This window comes from Dermacentor variabilis, chromosome 8 (assembly GCF_050947875.1).
Source record: "Dermacentor variabilis isolate Ectoservices chromosome 8, ASM5094787v1, whole genome shotgun sequence".
Taxonomy (NCBI): domain Eukaryota; kingdom Metazoa; phylum Arthropoda; class Arachnida; order Ixodida; family Ixodidae; genus Dermacentor; species Dermacentor variabilis.
In genome coordinates this window covers 12,857,207-12,877,473 of record NC_134575.1, presented here as the reverse complement: position 1 = coordinate 12,877,473, position 20,267 = coordinate 12,857,207, and the positions used below count along the sequence as shown (strand labels likewise).

Sequence of the window (20,267 nt, the reverse complement as noted above, 5' to 3'; positions counted from 1 at the left end):
ATGGGATTTGCAAAATAAAAAAGAAAATGTGGATCGACAATTTCGTTAGATGGAAGGTAATGTTGTCGTTGACCTGACTGGAAGATATTTATAAACATGGAACACCTGTGAAGTCCCCGAAAAGGAGCGTCGTAGTTCTTTTTAAAAAAAACCTCGTCCTGACTGCTAACAAAAGAAGTGGAACATGGCACCAGCCACTGACTGGAACAGTCTCACGACTAAGCAAAAGAAATCATATCGCATTTAACACTTTCAGGTACCTAATAATTCTGTGCAGTGAACGTTTGGTCTCACGATACTGTTTGTACTTTCAGAATCATGAAAAGCGTACTGCGAACGGAATAGGAATGTTTGGTTCTTAATTGTTTTCTCAAGCTTGCAGAATGTTGACTACATGCAAGAACTTTCTACAGCAACGCCAGCTATGCGAACATCAACTGTTTCATATCTAGCATACTTAGAAAGCACCCATACAGCACTTGAAATCTGTACTGAATGTACGACATAGTGAAAAACAACGAAAGAAATGAACCCGCTACACATGAGGACATCCTGACACCGAAAGCAAACACGCGACTGTGTATCTTCGAACTCGTTTTATCAATGCTCTTTACAGGTTAAATTCAGACTTGCAACACAGGCCCATTCAGAAGTGTTTCAGGATGCATGCTTGCGACACATTTTTAGATGGATGAATGGATGGATCGATGCAAAATTTTAATGAACGTCCTGAGGTACGCAACTCAGCGCGCTGCGGACCGCTCCCACGTTGGGACAGTCAGGCCATGCCCGACCACCACATCGTGGGCCCTCTGGACAGCCCATAGTTGCGCCCCGGCATCGGGGCTCTTGATTGCGGAGAGCCACTGGTCCTCATTGATTTGTTCTGTGCCTCGTAACGAGGGGCAACGCCAGATCATATGGTCTAGGCTGGCGATGTCATTCCAGTGCCTGCAAGAACTAGTGGCATATGTGTCGGGATAAATGTTGTGGAATAAAGCCGGTCTTGGATATGAGCCTGTTTGCAATAATCTTAGGGTCAATGCCTGCGCTCTATTTAAATTCTTGTGTGGAAGGGGAAAGTCTCTCCTGCCGAGATAAAAGTGCTGCGCAATTTCATTGTATGTGGTCGGCTGATCTCTGTTCTCCACCACTGCGGGCCGGTGTTGGAGTTCTCCATGGTCGCGGAAAGCGAGACCTCGCGCCTTGGAGTGGGCCAGCTCGTTGAGGTTTGTGGGGCCTCCCATGATGGCTCCCGTGTGAGCAGGGAACCACGTGAGAGTGTGGGTGGCGATGTTTTTGCCGTCGAGGATGCGACAGGCTTCCTTACACACGACGCCAACGCTGAAGGCGCGGATGGCTGCCCTAGAGTCGCTGAAGATATTGGCATGTTTGTCGTCCAGGAGGGCCAAGGCAATGGCCACTTGCTCGGCCGCACGCGTCGACGTGCTTCGTACCGAAGCGCCGTTAACGGTCGAACTCCTGTGGTTGATTGACACTACCGTGAAATTGTTGCTGTTGCCATGCTGGGCCGTGTCAACGAAGCAGCTGCCGCCAGGGAGTTGTGTTGCGCGGCGTAGGAGCGCCATCGCTCTGACCTTCCTTCTTTCTATGTTGCGCTGGGGCTGCATATTGCACGGGGCGAGCGATATGATGATGTTATATTTCTGCTCTTTCGGAAGGCCCTGGTAGGCGTCTTCGACAGTGGCCGTGGGGACGCCCATATCAGTTAGGGTCCCGGAGAGCCTGAGAATCTGTGCGCTTTCTTGTGCTTCTGCAATTTCTTCCAGGGTATTATGAATACCCAACTGCAGGAGTTGGTCGGTGCATGTGTAGTTTGGTAGTCCGAGTGTGCTCTTGATCCCCCTCCTTATCATGGCAGCTTGTCTCGCTCGGCCCTCTTCCAGACGTGCATGGCCGCTACGTACGTAAAATGGCATAACAAGAAAGCGTGGACTAGCCTTACCAGATTCTCTTCGCTCAGGCCTCTCCTTCTGTTAGCTACCCGCCTGATTAGACCGATGACGCTATCCGTCTTCTTTGCTAGTTTGTTATTGGTGATGCCATTCGGGCCCGCCCCTTCGAGTGTCATTCCCAAGATTCGAATGGACGCGACATTAGGAATGGGATCTCCGCACTTGGTGTAGAGATTAATGTCAATTTCAGAGGGGGGTCTCCAGTTCGGTGGCTTGCGGCCCTTTCTGGTTGGGCTGTAGAGAAGGAGCTCCGATTTCTTTGGGGAGCACCGGAGTCCCGTGTCGGTTAGAAAGTGCTCTGTAGTCACGACAGCCTCCTCGAGAGCGGCTTTGACTTGTCCGTCACTGCCACCCGCGCACCAGAGAGTGATGTCGTCCGCGTAGATCGTGTGACCGATGTCCTGGACCTTGCCTAGGTATCTTGAGAGGTCGACCATTGGGATGTTGAAGAGGAGCAGTGAGATGACTGACCCCTGGGGGGTGCCTCTTCTGCTCAGCTCCATTTTCTCCAATTCCAAATCTCCAGCTTTGAGGATGGCGCATCGTTTGCTCAAGAAAGACCTGACGAAGGCATGACATTTTTAGATGCCAATATTTTTATCAGTGCCCCTGCATATAAGGCACTATCTTGGCGTGCCTAATTTTGTACGCAGCGTTCCAAGGGGTTAATGCCGCATTACGTAGGCTACACTCAAGTGAATAACCAGCATTGCATTTCACACGTCTACGCCACCCTTGCCGGTTTCTGTACAACTAGCCTAATTAAACCACACGTGCATGTCCTACACACTCTTCTGTCTGCTTTCAGAAAGACGCTATTGGTGAAACTGCACAACTGATCAGAGGAGGAGTCGAAGACAATGCGGAGGTGCCGTCCATCGACCCTCGCGGGCCCATGAGTAAACGGGCCTTGATAGACCAGAACATCTGTCACGGCGAGGTCATCCCCACCAAGCCGGCGCCTCACACACCCATCAGGACCGAGCCCGCTACTGATGTCGGCTATGTGAGCACCAGCTGAAATTTCTTGAACGCTGTACCGAAATCGCCGGTCTGTTCCTTGTGTGTTGATTGTATAGAAGGCGCGGAGAGACGCGCACTGATATCGAGACACAACAAGCTCTTCACTGTGTGTCCTTCTGTGCACTTCGAATTCCAGGCATATATGTTAACTCGCCCAACTGACCACCATTCTGCTTCTTGTTGACCGTTGGGTCGCAGTACTCCGGTATAGCACATAATATATCGGAGCAGCGCTGTTTTAAGACCATGCTATCGGGCTAGTCCTAATTTTGGATCGTAGTGAAGACTATTTAAGCTATTCATTATGCTAAAAAGATGTGAGGCATGCAGACAGGACACAAGAGTAGAGAAGTGGACAACACGAACGCCGCAGGGGAACATGGAAAAGGGCTCAGAGCACTAGAAATGAAGCTTAGAACGGCAGAAAGCTGAGCTAGTTGGCAAGGATTCACTATGCAAAACACCACTTCTCTACTCTTGTGTCCTGTCTGCACGCCTCACCTCCTTTTTGCATAATTAATCCTTACCGACTAGCTCAGCTTTCTGTCGTTCTAGTTAAACTATGCCAAACGACAGGACTGAAATGAAAGACAAGCTAGCATGAGCCGAATAAAAAAAGAACACCGGACTAGAGCCGGTCTAGCATGTCTTTTTGCCCCGCTGCTTTCGTCCCAGTCACGCTGCGTTGCCACCAAGTTTGAACCAACTTGCCCAAAATGTCTGCCTTTTCTCAGCTTTCTTTCTTTCTTTCTTTCTTTCTTTTTTGAGACTTCAGGTGGTTAATTGAGCTTGCCAGGAGCGGAGAAAAACCTGCTACCCCATAGCAAACCGCTACATTTTTAAGGCCATGTAGCAGTTTATGTGCGTAAGGCATGGCCACTACGTTTCTCTTACGTTTTTCAACGCCCTCACTAACTTCTGTAATTTTAAGAGCACATTGAGGGCGATTTGCCCGGTCGTTGAAGGGCGAGCGAATGTTAGGTGTGTAAATACCGCTTTTCTTGTGAGGTCAATCATGTTCATGAGTTTATATCATAGAAAGGTAATTTTGTGTACGCCTTCTCGCTTTCTTGGGGCCCAGTATACAAAGGCCAGACAGGCCGATGCACTAATGTTAGGCTAAGGGCATGCTGATTAGGCTTTGTCAATTAAGAAAAATTATTATGCGCATGTTGCATGCATTGTCGTATCTGCAACTGCTAACCTCTGTTCGCCTTAACCTTTATTCAGTTTAAGCAAAAGCATTAGTACACGAAGTCTAAAACCCGCTACACATGAAGACATACTGACACCGAGAGTAAACACCCAACTGTGTATCTTTCAACATGTTTTATCAAAGCTCCTTACAGATTTAAGTCAAACTTCAACAATATTCATCTAACGCTCAGGTGAAAAGGAACGGGTGCACCTTGGTAGCTCGTTTCGTAAAGGGTACTGGTGGAGAGACTTGTTGCTGTTAATGCATCTTTGACCTTGTGTGGGTTACATTGTTTTGGCTTAGTAAAACGTAGTTGCGAGTCAGCGATTGTTCCATTGTCTCCTTCGTCTTTGTGTGTTGCACGTCGTGCTGTTAAAAGAAGACCTCCCCCCTCCCTACAACTGGCCTAACTTTCTATAGTATTACACTTTCGTAACTGCGGGGTATCCAAAAATTTATTTTCATTGTGGTGTTTCCAACCTGATATTGACTGAGCGAGTGTTTTGGCTTGCTCGTGAATAGTTTCCTTTTGCTTTATAATTATTGTCTGTCCTGACACTAGAACGTCACGCTTGCCTACACTACTAAATGCTAAAGTAGAATAAGTTAAGTTCACTGGAAAATACTAATGAAATGCACTCAACAACCTAGTGAATGAAATCTCATCAACTGCGAAACCGTCTGCAACAACATAAATCAACATGCTTCTGCCGCAACTTGCGAAATCTCTCTCTGAATTTCTTCTTTATTGGCTTTATTTGCTGCAGTAATGCACTGCCTAAGATAATGTTAAGTAATAATGTGTCCGCACTCTTTGTTTTATTTTTATTCAAGCGATAAATTCTGCTTGTGTTCCGAATGCATAAAATATGTCTGCGGGCTCTTCTGTGTTACAGTATATATTGCTCTATTTTTTATTAAATAATATTACGGCTTTCTTAGTTCCACGCGACACCCTTTATTGTTAGCATTGCAAGTTTGAACACCTCCAGGGTACTATGCCTGGCGAGTTGGTTCATAGATCATAAAGTGGTGCCCTTTATGTTGTCCACTTTTTTCTTCCCTATGTTGTTTTACATTGCACCACATTACCTTTACTAGCTACGCACACCTGCCCTGTTGTTATTGTGTATGCTGCGGCCGTGGGCCAGTCAACCTCGTTTTAGCTTCTACTCGCGTTCCATTCACCCTTCTTACTGAGTTTTAGACGTTTCGTCCTCCACACGAAAGCCTTGTTCTCGAATAGCTGACTCCTCGGAATGACGAGTTCAAGTATACCTTAGTACATGACTTAGGCATCTCTGGTACACAGGCGTAAGATTGTCATTGTGCCGATTTAGAGATAGCGATGGCTCGTGATTCAGCTGTTAGTTCATCTAGCGATGGTTACTAAAAACGCTGAATCGCAACGATGGCAACCATCTGCCTGCATACTGTACATGAAGATGCCTATATTGTGGGGATGCGCGACTCTCACGCTTCCCCTGATATGTTGTTTTCCCCCATAGCTCCCGTCTCCTGAAATGCGGCTTCGCCGCGTGACCTGGGGCCGCAGTGGTCGGTGTGGTTGAAGCGCAGTGCGAAGGATGGCGCGAGTGTTGCGCTGCTAACGCCGCCTACCGGTGGGTTTGCTTGGACGCGAAAAGGGAAAAGCTCTTCCTCTTTGGATCGGGGACGGAAAGCGGCGCGGACGTGCCGCGCGTGCGCTGACCCATGCTTCTGCGAGAACGTCTCGTGAGGCCTCGTGCGAACGCGCCACCGTTCGCGTGACCGTACGCGCGAACGACCAGGCGTTCGGATCCAGCATGGGGCGAACATATTCGCGCGTTATCCGGTCGCGGTGTGTCGGACTTCAAGATTTGTCGCGCGCCCATCGGCATGTTTTGTGGATAGCAACTCGGCTAGAAGGCATTGATCTATGAAAGGTGCAATAAATGCCCCTGTGATTGTTTGCACTACTGTGTTATCGTTTCTTTGACCCAAGGGTACGGGTGTGAGAGCCCCACAATATATGGTCGGGCACTAAAACGTACTTACGGTACTTTCGACTGGTCGCTTTCGAGCATTCTCGCGGGGTAGTCTGCATTCGAATGGTCGGAATGCATTGCCCGAGACACATTCGCCTTGGTCATTCAGAGTGCCTTGCTCCAGCTCAGTGCACCCGGACGCGTTCTCACCTTTCGAGGTGGGAGCGTTGCCGAGATTCGATGGAGTTCCGATCATGTGGTTGCTGCAATTGCTCGGAGTGCAGCAGAACGTTTTACTCGAGCACGCTTTCTCTTGTTCCAATATCAACAGGCCTCCGAATCGGTGCCAACCGTGTCTTAGCGCACTAGGAACGAGTTGATGTGAACAAATATTCACTTACTCTTTAACATTATAGCTGAATAGAATAGCCTTGGCCCGCAAGCTTTCAGTGGTGATGATGCTTTGACATCCTTCGAACGAAATTTGGAGTTGTATTTTTCGTTAGTTGTACTTATTATTGTTTTTTTTCTCGTGGTGTTCTGTGTTTTCATTGGGGACAGATTTTACTCTATTGTATATGCTTATATCAACCTGTAACAGCCCGTACAGGCTTACAGTATTCTAAATTAATTAATTAGTTAATGCAATTCGCCGTTTTTAACTGGTAGTATCTGAGTGCGAGGCTTCCGTGCCGAAGCCGAAATGTCTAATACTTGTTAGCAACACTTCGTTGGTCCGCTGTTCTTGTTCGCCTTGTCACGAATCCACTACCCCACCTGGTAGCACGTCAAGCTATTGGTCTCGTTACTGTCATAAAAAATAATCCCATTCTATCCTGTTCTAGCTATCCAAAGTTCGCAACTATAATGTTTAAATCGGTGCACATTTTTTTGTCTGTTTATAGAATGACGCTGCCGGTGTAGACATTGCCGAGGAGTTGCTCGTCGACCCCAGGGAGCCGCTGAGCAAGCGAGCATCGATCGACCGTAGCGTCTCCTCGGGCGTCGTGATACCAACCAAGCCCGTGGCCCACTCTCCGCTAAGGACCATCTCCGGAGTCAGTGTCACCAAAATAACCCTTCTTCATACCGACGAATGATAATAAAATAGCGAGAATGGAAAGAAAACGCGAAATATAATCACCATTTTCACGCTACACTGTTTCCATATTTTGCTTGAATGAAGAACTTAACTTTTGATTAAACCTTAACCCTAGAAGAGAACACATTAATCACTATGATAGCGGTGGCCGCAGTCGTACGTCATCGAATCTAACATACCGAGTACGTACACTATTTGCACAGGAATCGCTGTTCATGTGATCACTTATGCTAACGCACGTTCGAGAGTGCATGACAATACTCACGTCTCGCACCGCCGGATCAGACAAGACTCTTTCGGTAAATATATAGAATCAGTGACAATATTTTAAAAAAAATTATTATGCAATAGGAGCGTTTTGCGCCTAGCGATCAATCGATTAGTGACAATGTGGTGAAAAACACTCTCCGGCAAAGTGTAAAATAATACATTTGTATGACAGTATTGTGACACTTGTGACAGTACTGTGACATTGCAAGCCATCAGTAACCGAAACTTAACGATAAAAAGAGCGTTTCAAACAAGGCTAGGGATGACGCAACGATTATTGGTTGGCAAAATGGTGGGAATATCACACAAAAATTAGCCGTGTTGACCAAAGATGAAATATCAAAAATGATTGGGTGATTCACTCCACTTGCAAATAAGGACGAGTGGCATTAGGCACGTCATGCTAATTCTAAAGCAGGTAATCGACAGCGTATCAGTCTAACCTAACGAATGTCATGTAAAAATACAATCGAGGATGCGCAGAATCAGGTGGAGGTTGCGGTGAGCTTGGTTGAGATAAAATTTTTCGGCAAGTAAGAGGGATCAGGTTATGCGAGACCAAAGCAATGAGTAATTGCATCCGTAGCAAAAATTGTTATCTTCTAGCACGATATAAGTACTCTCCTGGCGATAAGAATAAAATCAACCTTTTCGATGCCGATTGTTAATTGTGTTGTACAGCGCTAGCGTCAAGTCACCGTGGCATGTTCCAATTACGGCACGATTCTCTGTCGTATAACTATGGATACCCAAGCATTTTTGCATACTGGAGAAAGACTGCGCCACCTCCCTGATATCTTCACGTTTGAGAAAGCGCGAGTCTCATGCTAAAGTAGAGCCACTTAGTTGATACTAGTGAAACACTCTTTGTAAAGAATTATTTTATTTACTTGGGGGAAATGATTGGTTGCAAGCCAGAAACACGATGCGCAAAGTTTTCTCATTTGAATTTCGAGCCCAAGCGTCAACTCCGTTCCACCATTTGGCATCACATATTTCAATATAATATCGGAAATCAACTGTGAGGTTTGAAGTGTGAAATGAACACCCGGGTTGTGAGAAACGCTGTAGTGACATGGCAGGCCTCCGGGTTAATTTTGACCATTATCGGGATTCAAATTGTCACAGCGCCGCTCGGGAGTTTTACTTAAAGGTAGAGCAGACTAAAGATGAGCGTTGGTTTCCACTGCGAAATTTCTATAACCATCGAGAAAATTATACGTCTATGTATTTCTACGTTGTAATTAAAAGGGCTGGTGTTCCGCACGGATGATTTGTTTGTCAGGTGGACTCATGATTAAACACTGAAATAAACTTGAGGGACGATGGAAAAAACTTAGGACCCGTGTCGTCTCTGTGTGTCCCTCGACGTCTGAAATTAGCACACTCATGTTTTCGACAACGCACAGGGTCAGTCATCGATCGCGTACTTGTGCAACTGCGAACAGAGACCAGAGTGAACATTCTCGAGGGCTCAATCTAACAAACGATAAAAGCAATTTCAGTTTATATGTAGATTCTTTTTTTCCTTTCTGCAGAAGGACATTCTGGGTGCCATAGAAGGAACGCTTCAGGGAATAGAGGACATCGCCGAGATGCCGTACGTTGACCCTCGCGAGCCCCTCAGCCAGCGTGCCTTGATAGACCGTCGCATCTCCTTGGGCATGGTCGTCCCCACCAAGCCAGCGTCTCACTCACCCCTCAAGGCTATTCCCACAGATCACGCCACGGTCGTAAGTTCCTTCGAACTCGATTGTAACTGCTTTTCTACTGCGAACCTGTGTCATGAAATGTGGTGCCAGTGTAGCTAATTGCGATCAAAGTACGTGTTCAGTTTTGCTTACGCTAGCCACCCTAACGGCTTTGATGGATGCTGGCTTGCAATTTTGGATGGGCTTGCAATTTTGAATTTTTTATGAAGTCATTCCCTGTATTTTTCTTTCTGGAGCGAAAGTTGAGAGACAGCAGTGCTGGTATTCTTATTATTGTACCTCTCCAGCTACCGGTTCCCGTTTATTGCGAAATAAAAAGAAAAATATTCCCCTACACTGAGATCATCGCATGATTGCCAAACAGATAGTCAACGCCAATGAGTAAACAGAAGGTAAGACTAGAAATACCTCCTTTGATGTCGACAAGCTGAAATCAACGACGATTCAAAGCGAAATGATGGTTCCAAGCTACCCTATCTTTTTTTATCTCGCTCTAAATTTCTACTTGCAAGTTCAGCGCCGTGTTTGCCGTCTCGGTTTAATCTCTTGCGAGGCGCCCAACACCGAATCTATACAACGTCGCCCAATCTTTAAAAAAAAATAATCTGTTTTTTTACGGGCCGGAACACGATCTGATTATGACGCCCGCTGTTGACTCCCTATTAAATTGGACCACCTGCGCTTTAAGAAAATATTACATAGTTTGGCGCGTACCTTGATCCCAAACAATAATCGCCATCCGTCTTGCTTGCGTTTCCTTTTTGAAAACTCTGCGCTCGCTACTTTTCTTTCAAGAATGCAATGTCAAGCTGGTAACGCGCATGCATTCCATGTCCTCCAAGTACGAGGAGCGCCGCTTCAAAGAGAGGGTACTCAAGACAGATTTTTGCGAACAAGCCCTAATAGGTGGAAACATTTCATATGTAGTGAGGGTATATTATATGCACTACATCTAACTACACGAGCGTTTTTGTATCACACCCTTACTGAAATGCGGGTACCTCGGCCTTTGCCCTACTTTCTGTCCTGCAGGGTTGTAGCTGGTTTACTACCGGGTAAAATGTCTATGGATATGCATTTGTGGGCTGTTGGCATGAGCGAAATGACCGCAAAAGGACCATTATTCATCAAGCGATCAAATTAAGAGTACACTAATGCAAACTAATAAGTGGATGAGTCGACAATATGATGAATTACTCCTTTATAAAAGAAATATGGCGAAGTCCTCGTAACAACACGAGCTTACTTGTCGCAGAATTGCGGTCATGACGAGCCGGCTGCTGACCCACGCGAGCCCATGATTTGCCGAGCGTCGATAGACCAGTCTGTCTCTCAAGGCCACATAATCCCGACCTCGCCGTCATTGAGGTCTCTGTATAGTTTCACCGACAGCACTGTAAGTGTTTTCTGTACCTTCAGTGAATCAATTGAGGGGTGAAGCCTCGAACTCCGACGAACCTAACCACCTGACCAACTTTGTGTTTATCTGCGGTTGCTTGACCGTGTCCCGTTGAGGTTCCGTGTCTCCTGTTCTGATGGAACCCTCTGAACGATGAAGACCATCTTTATGACGACCGACCTGCCGGCTCATATCAGCCGGACTCTTTAGTCTGGCTCTGGACACCTCCCACCAACCTCAACCTTTCCTCTAAACTCCTAGCCAAGTACGGCGGTCCCTACTGCGTAGTGCAACAGACGTCTCCTGTCACTTACCTTGTCGAGCCACTCACGCCGCCGTGGAAGTGAGACGGTGCACCTGCAGTGACTCAAACTTTACTACGACCCGGTCGTCCTCTCCGCCCCTTCAGTCGCCAGGATGGCGCCCTCTTCTCGGGAGGGGGGGGGGGAGTTGTACCGAAGAAGACAGGCGTGCGCTTCAGGCGCATCGTCAACGCCTCGCTCGAGAAAAGAGGTCGCGCTGGGTGCCCGACGCTTGATCAATAGGCCTGCCTGTATATCGTGTAACGTTCTGCCTTTTAAATTAAACCACCTTACAATATATATAGATGAACTCTTAACTGATAACCGCATTTCTTTACGGGCTATTTGAGTCTTTCACGAATCCAGCCTCACGTCCCGCATATCTAACCAAGTAACGAGAGAGAACAGGACAGGTCACTTTCTGGACGTGCTCTGTCACAGCTTCTATTGTAATTATATTCCAACGACTGGAAAGGATTAACCGTCGCACCGCCTTTTTCTCGTTCGCTCCATCGCCGTGCAACCAGCGTCAGCCGAGCGCCAGTGCTCCGAAGGCGTACCAGCGTCACTACCAAGAGGACGCCGCGTCGCGACCTCTGCTGGGCGCTGCGCTCGGCGTGGTGGCCCTGGCTGTGGTCATGCTGTCCATACTGGCAGTGCGCCGCGTGCAGAGCCCGATGCACACGGCCCCCGACGTCTGCGACACCGACGACTGCGTTCAGCACGCGCGGGCGATTCTGGCAACCTTGGACGCGTCCGCGGACCCTTGCGTCGACTTTTACGCGCACGTCTGCGGCCGCGGTGGCGAGTGGACGTCTGGAAGCAGGGACACGCTGAGCCACACCTACAGGCGAGATGTCATGCCCGCCCTCGGCGATCCACAGGCGAGTCTGAGTGGAAGGCGTAACGCTCTTATCTCATCGTAGTCACTCATGGGCACAACTCATCTGTACCCACTCATGCTCATCTCACAGTCGTGATTTGCGAGTATGAGCGACAAGGGGTGTGAGTGGAGCTGTACAGGAACGGGAGAGAATGTTGTTGAATGTGAGCGGTCGTGAGTGTGTGCAAGAGTGAGTGTGAGGGAGCGCGAGGGTAGTTTCAGAATGAGTTAATGTAGGTTAGTGTGACTTGACGCGTGTAATAACGCGAGTAAGTGTGCCGGTAAGCATCAGTGCCATGTGTGTGTGTGTAAGAACGCGAGTCAGTGCCGTTTCGAGTGAGTGCACGTATCAGTGCCAGTGAGTGGCTGTGAGGGAGCGTCCACTAGCTCATTCTTCCGACCAACACTAGCGTTTACACTCTTAGAACTAAGAAAGTGCTTGCCGCTCCTTTTCTTTTCAAGGTGTAACAATTGGTCTAGAATTTAACTTCACTTCGATAGTTTCTATAATTACATGGAATGCAGTCGTACTTAAGAGGAAGCTTTAGCTCAAGTGCTCCTATCTAAATACATGTAAAAGGAGAATTCGTTTTTCTCGGCAACCACTGCACCAAATTTGACGAGGTTTGTTGCATTTAAAAGACAAACTTAAAATCTAGTGACTGTTGGTTTCGAATTTTTGAGTTAGATCGTCAATTTTAGAGCGCAGCTCTTTGGCGTCCGTTCCTGGGTTTCGCTTCGTCGTCGTCGTCGGCCTCGTAACCAGCTCCGCCCCCCTTTCATCCCCCCAGCGCTAGCAGCGACCGACTGATACCGCTGGATGCCGCTGACGCCGCTAGAGAGTCAAGATAACGTGACTGCATAGAACACCGTCGCCGCCATGCAGAAAGAGGAGGAAAGGGTCCCCCCCCCCCTTTGTTCTTGTGTGGCGGATAGGGTGCTCTTCAGTTGCCGACGCGCCGGTTATTCGTTGTCCCTGAAACCAACTCCGCAGCTGGGGTTGACTCACTATCGGCGTCAGCGGCATCAGTCAGTCGCTGCTATCTCTTCCCTCCTCCCTTTATCGTGTTGTCCGCTTGCTGCGCGCGCTTCTGCCCCCATCGTTTGCCGCTGGGTGTACACGCCGCCCCCCTCCCCCCTCTTCCTGCGAGTCTCCGGTTGTCAAAGCGCCGGCTCGAACTTAATTCCTTTCTTCGCTCCTCCTCCAATGCAACCCCTGTGCGGTGGCAATCAGAGAGCCAGATCGGTGGCGGCGGATCTGTATATGTGCACCGCCCGAGCCGAAATTGCCGCTGCCGTTCGCCCTGTGCGGTGGCAATCAGAGAGCCAGATCGGTGGCGGCTTGACATAAAGACAAACAGCAATTTCCTAACACTTATGCGGGAGAACATCCCGTTCCTCTCGCTCGTAACGCGTCCCACGGCTGTGACAACCTCGCGAGGCACTTGTATACATCTCGTCTTTGAGAATCAAGCATTGGTGTACCAAGTCGAACATATATCAGTCTATTTCTCCGACCACAAAGCTTCCTTCATGACTGTCAAGAACTGTTAGTGGAGTCTTTGTTAAAGGAATACGTGTGAAAAATAAAAAAAATTCTGTGATAGCGCATACATGTGTTGCTCGATTTCTTTGCCTCAATCTATCGAAAAGGTGAAACAGCTTATTTGCTGCGCTCAAACTTCGCATTAGGAAGTAACGTAATCGTCGGTAATTTTTTTATGAAGAATTGGCAAAAATCGGAAATTTTCAAAAAACGAAACTATCAACTTTACAACTCTGTAACTTAACCACTAAAAATCATAATACAATTCTGTGAATTGCATCTAATAGTACATCTAAAGCGGACAAAATTGATATGTTACACATGAATATAAAAAAATTTAATCATAGAGAAATACAACTTTTGCAAAACCGTTGTAACAAACGTAACAAATTCACGTAAGATGTAAAATGACATATTGAATTTGTCCGCTTTGAATGATCTAATGGATGCCGTTTACAGAACCGCGATATCGGCTCTTGATGCAGAGCTATGAATTTATAAACTTCGTGCTTCTATTTTTTTCAAACGGTCAAATATTTGAAAATCGTTTTAAGAAAATTCAAGCCCTAAATCGAAATTCCGCTTCCAACAGTCACTAGAATTTAACTTTCTCTTTCAAATGCGATAAATTTCATCAAAATCGGTCCAGTGGTTATCTCATAAAAACGTTTTTGCGTTTTAGATGTATTTGAATAGGCCGCGTCGGAGTTGGGCCCGAGCTAAAGCTTCCTCTTAAGAAGAAACAAGTCTGTGGATCGGTAGATGAAAATACACGAATTTCAAGCGATAATAGACCCAGAAAAATCTGTAAGAAGTTTGAGTGCATCTACCTAGCCTAGCAGGACGAATAAAGAAGCGCACAGGGACAAGAAGGACCGAAAAACCGCTAGAATATCGGGTAGCCTTGTTCTTTTTCGGAAAATAAATAGAAAATGTTCATTAAAAGATATTGCAGTAACACGTGTTCTTCTACGGTGTCCACAATAGATTTGAAGATTTATGAGGTCTACTGCACCGATCGAGGACGCTTTATGTGTGTGACTATTACATCTGTTTCCTCAATACACAATAAAGCATGAAAGGAAGTATTTAGACTGTATTCTGATGGCGCTTATGTATAAAATATCCGCACTGCATTTTTCGGATATTTTCATGTAGCAGAGACCTTTCTTTACCTATGACTCATTCATATATCCTTTCTCTAATCCACTAGTTGATACACGAGCGGTTCTCCTATCTTCTGGTCAGTCTGCTGTGAGAACGTGTTTTATGAACCTGAGCCAGTTAGCACAGCTCGTCATCCTACAGAAGTTTGGATTGCGCAAAGCGCTGACGTCGACGCTTTCGGTGTTTGTTTATTGACGATTTCAGAGTTTTCTTGTTCTAGTTCGTCTCGGCACGCTTTGACCGCAAGCTCTCCTTTTCATTTTTACGCGCAGGCCCTGCTCGCCGGTGAGACCATTCCTCCTGTGGCAACCATGACCTTCACGGCTCTTAGGCAATGCCTAGATAGGGGCAGAACCTCGGAGGACGAGACCTTCGTGGCGTTTATGCGCAACCGGCGAATACCGTGGCCGCTTTCCGCGGTTACTTCCGGTCAGAGCGCCGTGCCGTCCGACGTGCTCGACGTTCTGTTCGACCTCGCCGTCAACTGGAGGGTGGCCCTGTGGTTCGACATCACCGTGTCGTCAGCTTGGGCGCACGACGGCGTCCCCGCCGTAATCATCAGCGAACGCGGTGACGTTCCCGCCCTTCGCATGGAGCAATTGGATGAGCTCGACGACGTGGCTTACGACGACGTCGCTAGGAAATTGTCCGGTTTCCTGAGCAGTGGCCAAGTCACCCTGAATGGCATGGCGCTCCAAGAACTGCGCCGCGACGAAGCAGCCTTCAGGCAGGTCCTGCTTGGCGGAGACCACGAAGACGAACCGTTCGATGACCTCGTCCTGCTGAGCGAAGTCACCGCCGTCTTCGGCAACGGTGCGTCTTCGGCCGAGTGGGCGAGACTTTTGAAAAAGCACTTGAACAGCGCCGTCAACGTTTCCGCCGACACGAAGCTGCTTATAATGAACGAGCCGCGATTTGCGAAGATCGGTGGCCTGGTATACTCGATGCCGTCGTCGAGAATCCTTAACGTCGTTGGGTGGATGTTCGCTTACTCGTACGCCTGGATCGTGAACGCCGACTTCGACTTCCTGTCGCCGAGTACCGAAGGCCTCGCGGAGTACATTCAGTGCTTCGTCGCGGTGCAGGAGTCGTTTGGGACCGCTCAAGCGCTTTCCCTCTACCGGAGCGCGTTCAGCCCGTACGAAAGGCGAGGCGTGAACGTCACGCTCAACTGGACGGCCCGTGCTCTGCTCGGATCCGTGCGGACCTCGCCGAGAATCGCAAAATCGACGAAAACGGAAGCACAGAGCAAGATATACTCGCTGGCTTCGTCGCGACAACTGTGGCCGCCCGAGCCTAACTTGCAAGGAGGCACGCTCGACTCGATATGCGCGAACTGCAGCAGGGGTGCCAAGAATTTCTTCGAGACGTGGCTCGAGTCCAGGAAGGCCCTGAGGGCGACGCTGGCCACCCCGTATTATGACAGCCTAATGTTGTCCAGGTGAAGATCTGTGATTATTCCTTGAATTAAGGATGTTCAACTATATGTATCCTTTAAAGTTCTCGTTTGATGAGCAGGTAGCCAAAAGGTGTACCTTAAATTTTATTGTGAAAGATTTGGTCTTTTAATTTCCACTCCTGTGGTTCACTCAAAGATGCGCTATTGAAGCCTCTCCACTCCACATTTATCTATATATTCGGCAATAAATACGAAGTGCGGTTTTCTGTTAATACTACCTCCAAGTGTGGCACTACCTAGACAATTAATTCACGGCCGCGGAGCCACATGCAAAATCCAGATTTAGGTATTAGCATTCGTCGCACCCACCTGTTTGTGTTCAGCGTGTCTTGGTGTTCAGAGCGACAATTAGTTCTCTTTGCTGAAGTAGCGTGCTATCGTAAAATTTGCGTATCCGCATATTTGGCACCCATGCACCCCTTCGTGCTCAAATTTGAGCTTTTTGGTCCCTCTTATGCGCTCGAATCTAACACGACATCGATATCGCCATCTCTAACAGGTATCGCTGGCCCTCAGGAAGCGTGCTCTACCTGTACTCATCGAACGAGCTTCGCCTCAGCCTGACCGCCTTGTTCCCGCCGTCATACCGCCGCAGAGGATCGGCCGCCATGACGTACGCAGGCCTCGGGTTCAACTTGGCCAGGCAGGCACTGCGTTCTGTGGACCTGCGTGGACGCGCGCTGGACGCAGCAGGCCGCAACGCCTCGTGGTGGCAGCCGGGCAAGCCGGGAGAAAGCCCCTGCAGGTCAGCAGCTTTCGAAGAAAAACTCCAGAAGATTATAGGCTTGGGCTGGTTGGTAATACATAGTCACACTGGAAGCATAGGGCGGGAAGGACGATCGACAAAGACGAGACAGGACAACTGCAACGAAATCTTCGGCCGCGTCAAAAAGTTTGAAGGACGCTCAAGCTTCGCCTTTAAGAGTGGAACGTGAAAGCGTTCAAAGACCCCTTATTGCTCTTCATGCTTCCCGGCAACTGCAGCTTATGTAACCGTAACGTTTACCTGGAAACGCTGGCTGCGAACGCTATGCAAGAGAGAGAGAAACATTTATTGTCTCAAACGATTTACGTACAATGGTCGGAGCCGCTTTAGTCCAAGGCCCCGCTGGCCTCGGCCGCCCGCTTAACCTGTCTTATGAAGGACTGTTGTCCCGCCAGGTCCGAGCTGGTTAGCTGTGCCTGCCATGCTCCATTGCGTGGTGTGTTTTATCAAACAGATGTTATTCACAATCCCAATTAATGTGTTGTAGTGTTGATATGCCGCCACACCACGGAAAGTCGGGCCTGTAGCGAGTAGGGAACATGGCATTTTGTAGTTTACGGTGGGCGCATACCCCGGTCGGACTTGTGCGCCAGCTGGCGGCTTCCATTCCAGTGAGTTGTGGGTGAGGGGGAGGATATTTTTGTCTAGTTGCACGCTATATGAGCGAGAATCTCCCGGGCTTTCGTTGAATTGGGGTTATTACAGTGGCTACCTGGGACCGTCCCAGTCGTGTCGGCCCGGTTAATAATAACTCGGGCTACAGGAGACGGCGACATGCATCTTGTGAGTCTGTTCTTATGGTGACGCTCTTTTGTGTGCGTTCAGCGTGAGCGAGGGCCATTGCCACGGCGAAAGTTGCGGCAGCCGCCGGAGTACCTGCCCTGACGGATGCTGTAAATTGTTGCTGTGCTTTCGTGTCGACGATTGCCACTGCGTACCTCTTGACGTTCTTTTGGGCATCACTGGTGTTCGAGTGTACGTTCGAATACGCGGCTGCTTCCGTGTATATTGTGTTGCATGTGGGATTATTTTCATACATTGTTCTAATATGTTGTGCGCGTACTATTCGCCTTGCTTTATTGTATTCCAGGTGCATGTTTTTTGGGTATGGGGGCCACTGTTATTCGAGCTCGTGTTGGCGTCGGTAGTGGTAATACGTGTTCGCTGATCAATTGTGGATGTGGGGAAATACGCGCCCTTGTCGGTATGGCTCGTTCTGCGCGAGTGTAGCTCAAGCGTTCCCTCTGAGAGATTAGTGTGGCCTGTTCTAGCTCTTCGAATGTGTAGAAGGCGCAGGCGCTCTGTGGACGTCTCCTTGGGTAGTCCACTGGCCACTTCGTATGCTGATCTTATTATGATGCCGACCTGCCTCGCCTCCTCATGACTAAAGAAGTGGTAGGGTAGGCCGTGCGTGACTCGGCTTATCACTAGTGCTTGTACTAGCCTCAGCTTGTCGTGTTCTTGGCTATGCACGAAGACGAGCTTTCTGGTAGAAAGCTGCCTCTAGCATGGGTCGATCTCCTGTTATTGTTTCGCACATTTAGTATTTCAGTCTGTGAAGAGCTAGAATAAAGGACATGCGCTGTGGGTGCTTTTTTTTTTTCATTACACTTGTTTGAGGGCTGCCGTTCTCAAAATTCCGAGGAATAACTTTGTAAACAATTAAATACACGGTATAAGCAACTTTCGTGGCAGAGAAGTGGTTGGGTATGCGTGGTTCAGAATTTAGTTCAAAATAAGAAACTATGTCGAACCACAAAAGCTCTTCCTCGAGCCAAATCTGGTGAAAATGTGGCGCCGATGCCACAATTCCTGCGACACGGGCTCGTTAACGCTATCGCGTTAAACAGCCCACTTTCAGATAGCGCCGATGTAGCTGAGCCTGCGTGCAAAATCGGTCGTCTGAAATACGAGTGGATGGTTAACTAAAAAGTCGCAAAGATAGATGTTTTTGAAACCAAAACTGAAGAAAACGCCTTGATTACCACTCGCCGTATAGGACACGTGACCGAGGACGCGTGACTCCTCGACATGACATTCGAGATGTCCGTTGCCAGCTGTCGCCGCCCGCGCTGAGCTTGATGACGAGGCCGCTGACAACAAAGTCGTGACGAGCGATAACAGTGGACAAGCATACAAGAACAGGCAGAGCGGTTACCGCGGTTGCTCTTTTGTTCGTTCCGCCACTTCCCGAATTCTCTATCTGCGCCCCTAATAGCGCTACAAAATATGATCTATATAAAGCGCTCTGTCAGAGTGCTGTTTACATTCACCTGGTCACAATATAGCGCTCGGCAGACATTCGAGTGGTCTTTTCAGAGCGCTCAGAGGCGTACTCACCGTCGAGCTGGGATTGCAACCAGATGCGACCAGAATTCCGGTCACGTGGCTTCTCCGATTGGTCACGGGGCAGCTGAACGTTCGGGCGGGGCATCCTTTCTCTGGTTCCGATCTCAAGAGGGCTCCGAATCGCTGATTACCGACTTGTAGCACGGCAGGAACCAGTCGAGTGTGGCATTAGTGCGACTCTTCTTGTGAAATTTTTGATTTGATTAGATTAAAGTGACGTCATCGCATATAGGGTTCATATAATTCTGTAATTTGGCGTGTAAAGCTCAGTCCCATTATGCAGCACGCCGTAGTGGAGGACTCCAGATTAATTTCGACCCCCTGAGGTTTTTTACCATGCGCCTAAATCCAAGTGGAAGAGTTTTCTTTTTCCTTTTGTCTTCTTGAATTTCGCCACAGTTTCAGACTCATCGGCTTGTTGCGAGTTAAATGAAAACGAATTTAAGAGAAAATGCTGTTCCTACTGAACGGCACAAGGCGCTCGAGCCTACGAAAAAAATTAACAGGGGCTTTAGGGCAACATGTCCAAATCGACAGGTTTTGTGGTAAAGCACGAATTGGGCAAACATACAGTGTGACTAAGAATAAATGTGGCTTGGCATCCTAAGGCTTGGTCAGCGAACACTAGTGTCCTCAGCGAAGTGCCCCCGCCGTGTCTGCGGGATCGAACCCGCAGCCTTGGCAGCGCAATGCTACGACCCCTAAGCTATACCGCGGCGGGTGTACGCGCAGGTTGGACGTCGCCGAGTCTGTCGCCGAGCGCCGCTGGGTCGCCGACCTCTTCGCCCTCGATGTGGCGTTGGCCGCCATGGAGCTCAGCTCGGAGGGGAACCCGAACAAGCGACCCCTGCGGCTCAAGTCGCTCGAGTCCCTCACGGCCTCGCAGACTTTCTACATCAGCTACTGCAGCCACTACTGCGCAGAGCTTGACGGCCGACGGCGGTGCAATCTCGCCATGAACGCCTCCCAGTTCAGCACATCGTTCGACTGTCACCCTGAGCAGCCAACACCACAGACCTGTGTTTTCCTCTAGAACAGAAATCGGTGTTGTCAGGTTCATCGTTTTCGCTGTGGTGGTGTCCATTGTCGTACATTTGTCGTAGGTTGTTGAGACTTGTAGCGCATCGCTGAATGATAGAGTAGTTTAA

The 20,267-nt window shown here is 48.5% G+C and overlaps 1 protein-coding gene across 3 annotated transcripts in view; it reads left to right on the top strand.

The window, feature by feature from the left end:
• The window catches only part of LOC142589641 (endothelin-converting enzyme 1-like), a 38,082-nt gene that overhangs the window by 8,133 nt on the left and 9,682 nt on the right, over positions 1-20,267 (top strand). For all 3 annotated transcript variants that reach the window (XR_012829903.1, XR_012829902.1, XM_075701166.1), the window contains 7 exons: positions 2,785-2,982; positions 7,070-7,222; positions 9,075-9,269; positions 11,477-11,833; positions 14,818-15,986; positions 16,504-16,749; positions 19,852-20,173. Coding sequence is in view for 1 of the 3 variants with exons in the window: in XM_075701166.1 (XP_075557281.1) it covers positions 2,785-2,982; positions 7,070-7,222; positions 9,075-9,269; positions 11,477-11,833; positions 14,818-15,986; positions 16,504-16,749; positions 19,852-20,152 (2,619 nt within the window). In the remaining 2 variants the exon portion in view is untranslated. The remainder of the gene's footprint in view (positions 1-2,784; positions 2,983-7,069; positions 7,223-9,074; positions 9,270-11,476; positions 11,834-14,817; positions 15,987-16,503; positions 16,750-19,851; positions 20,174-20,267) is intronic.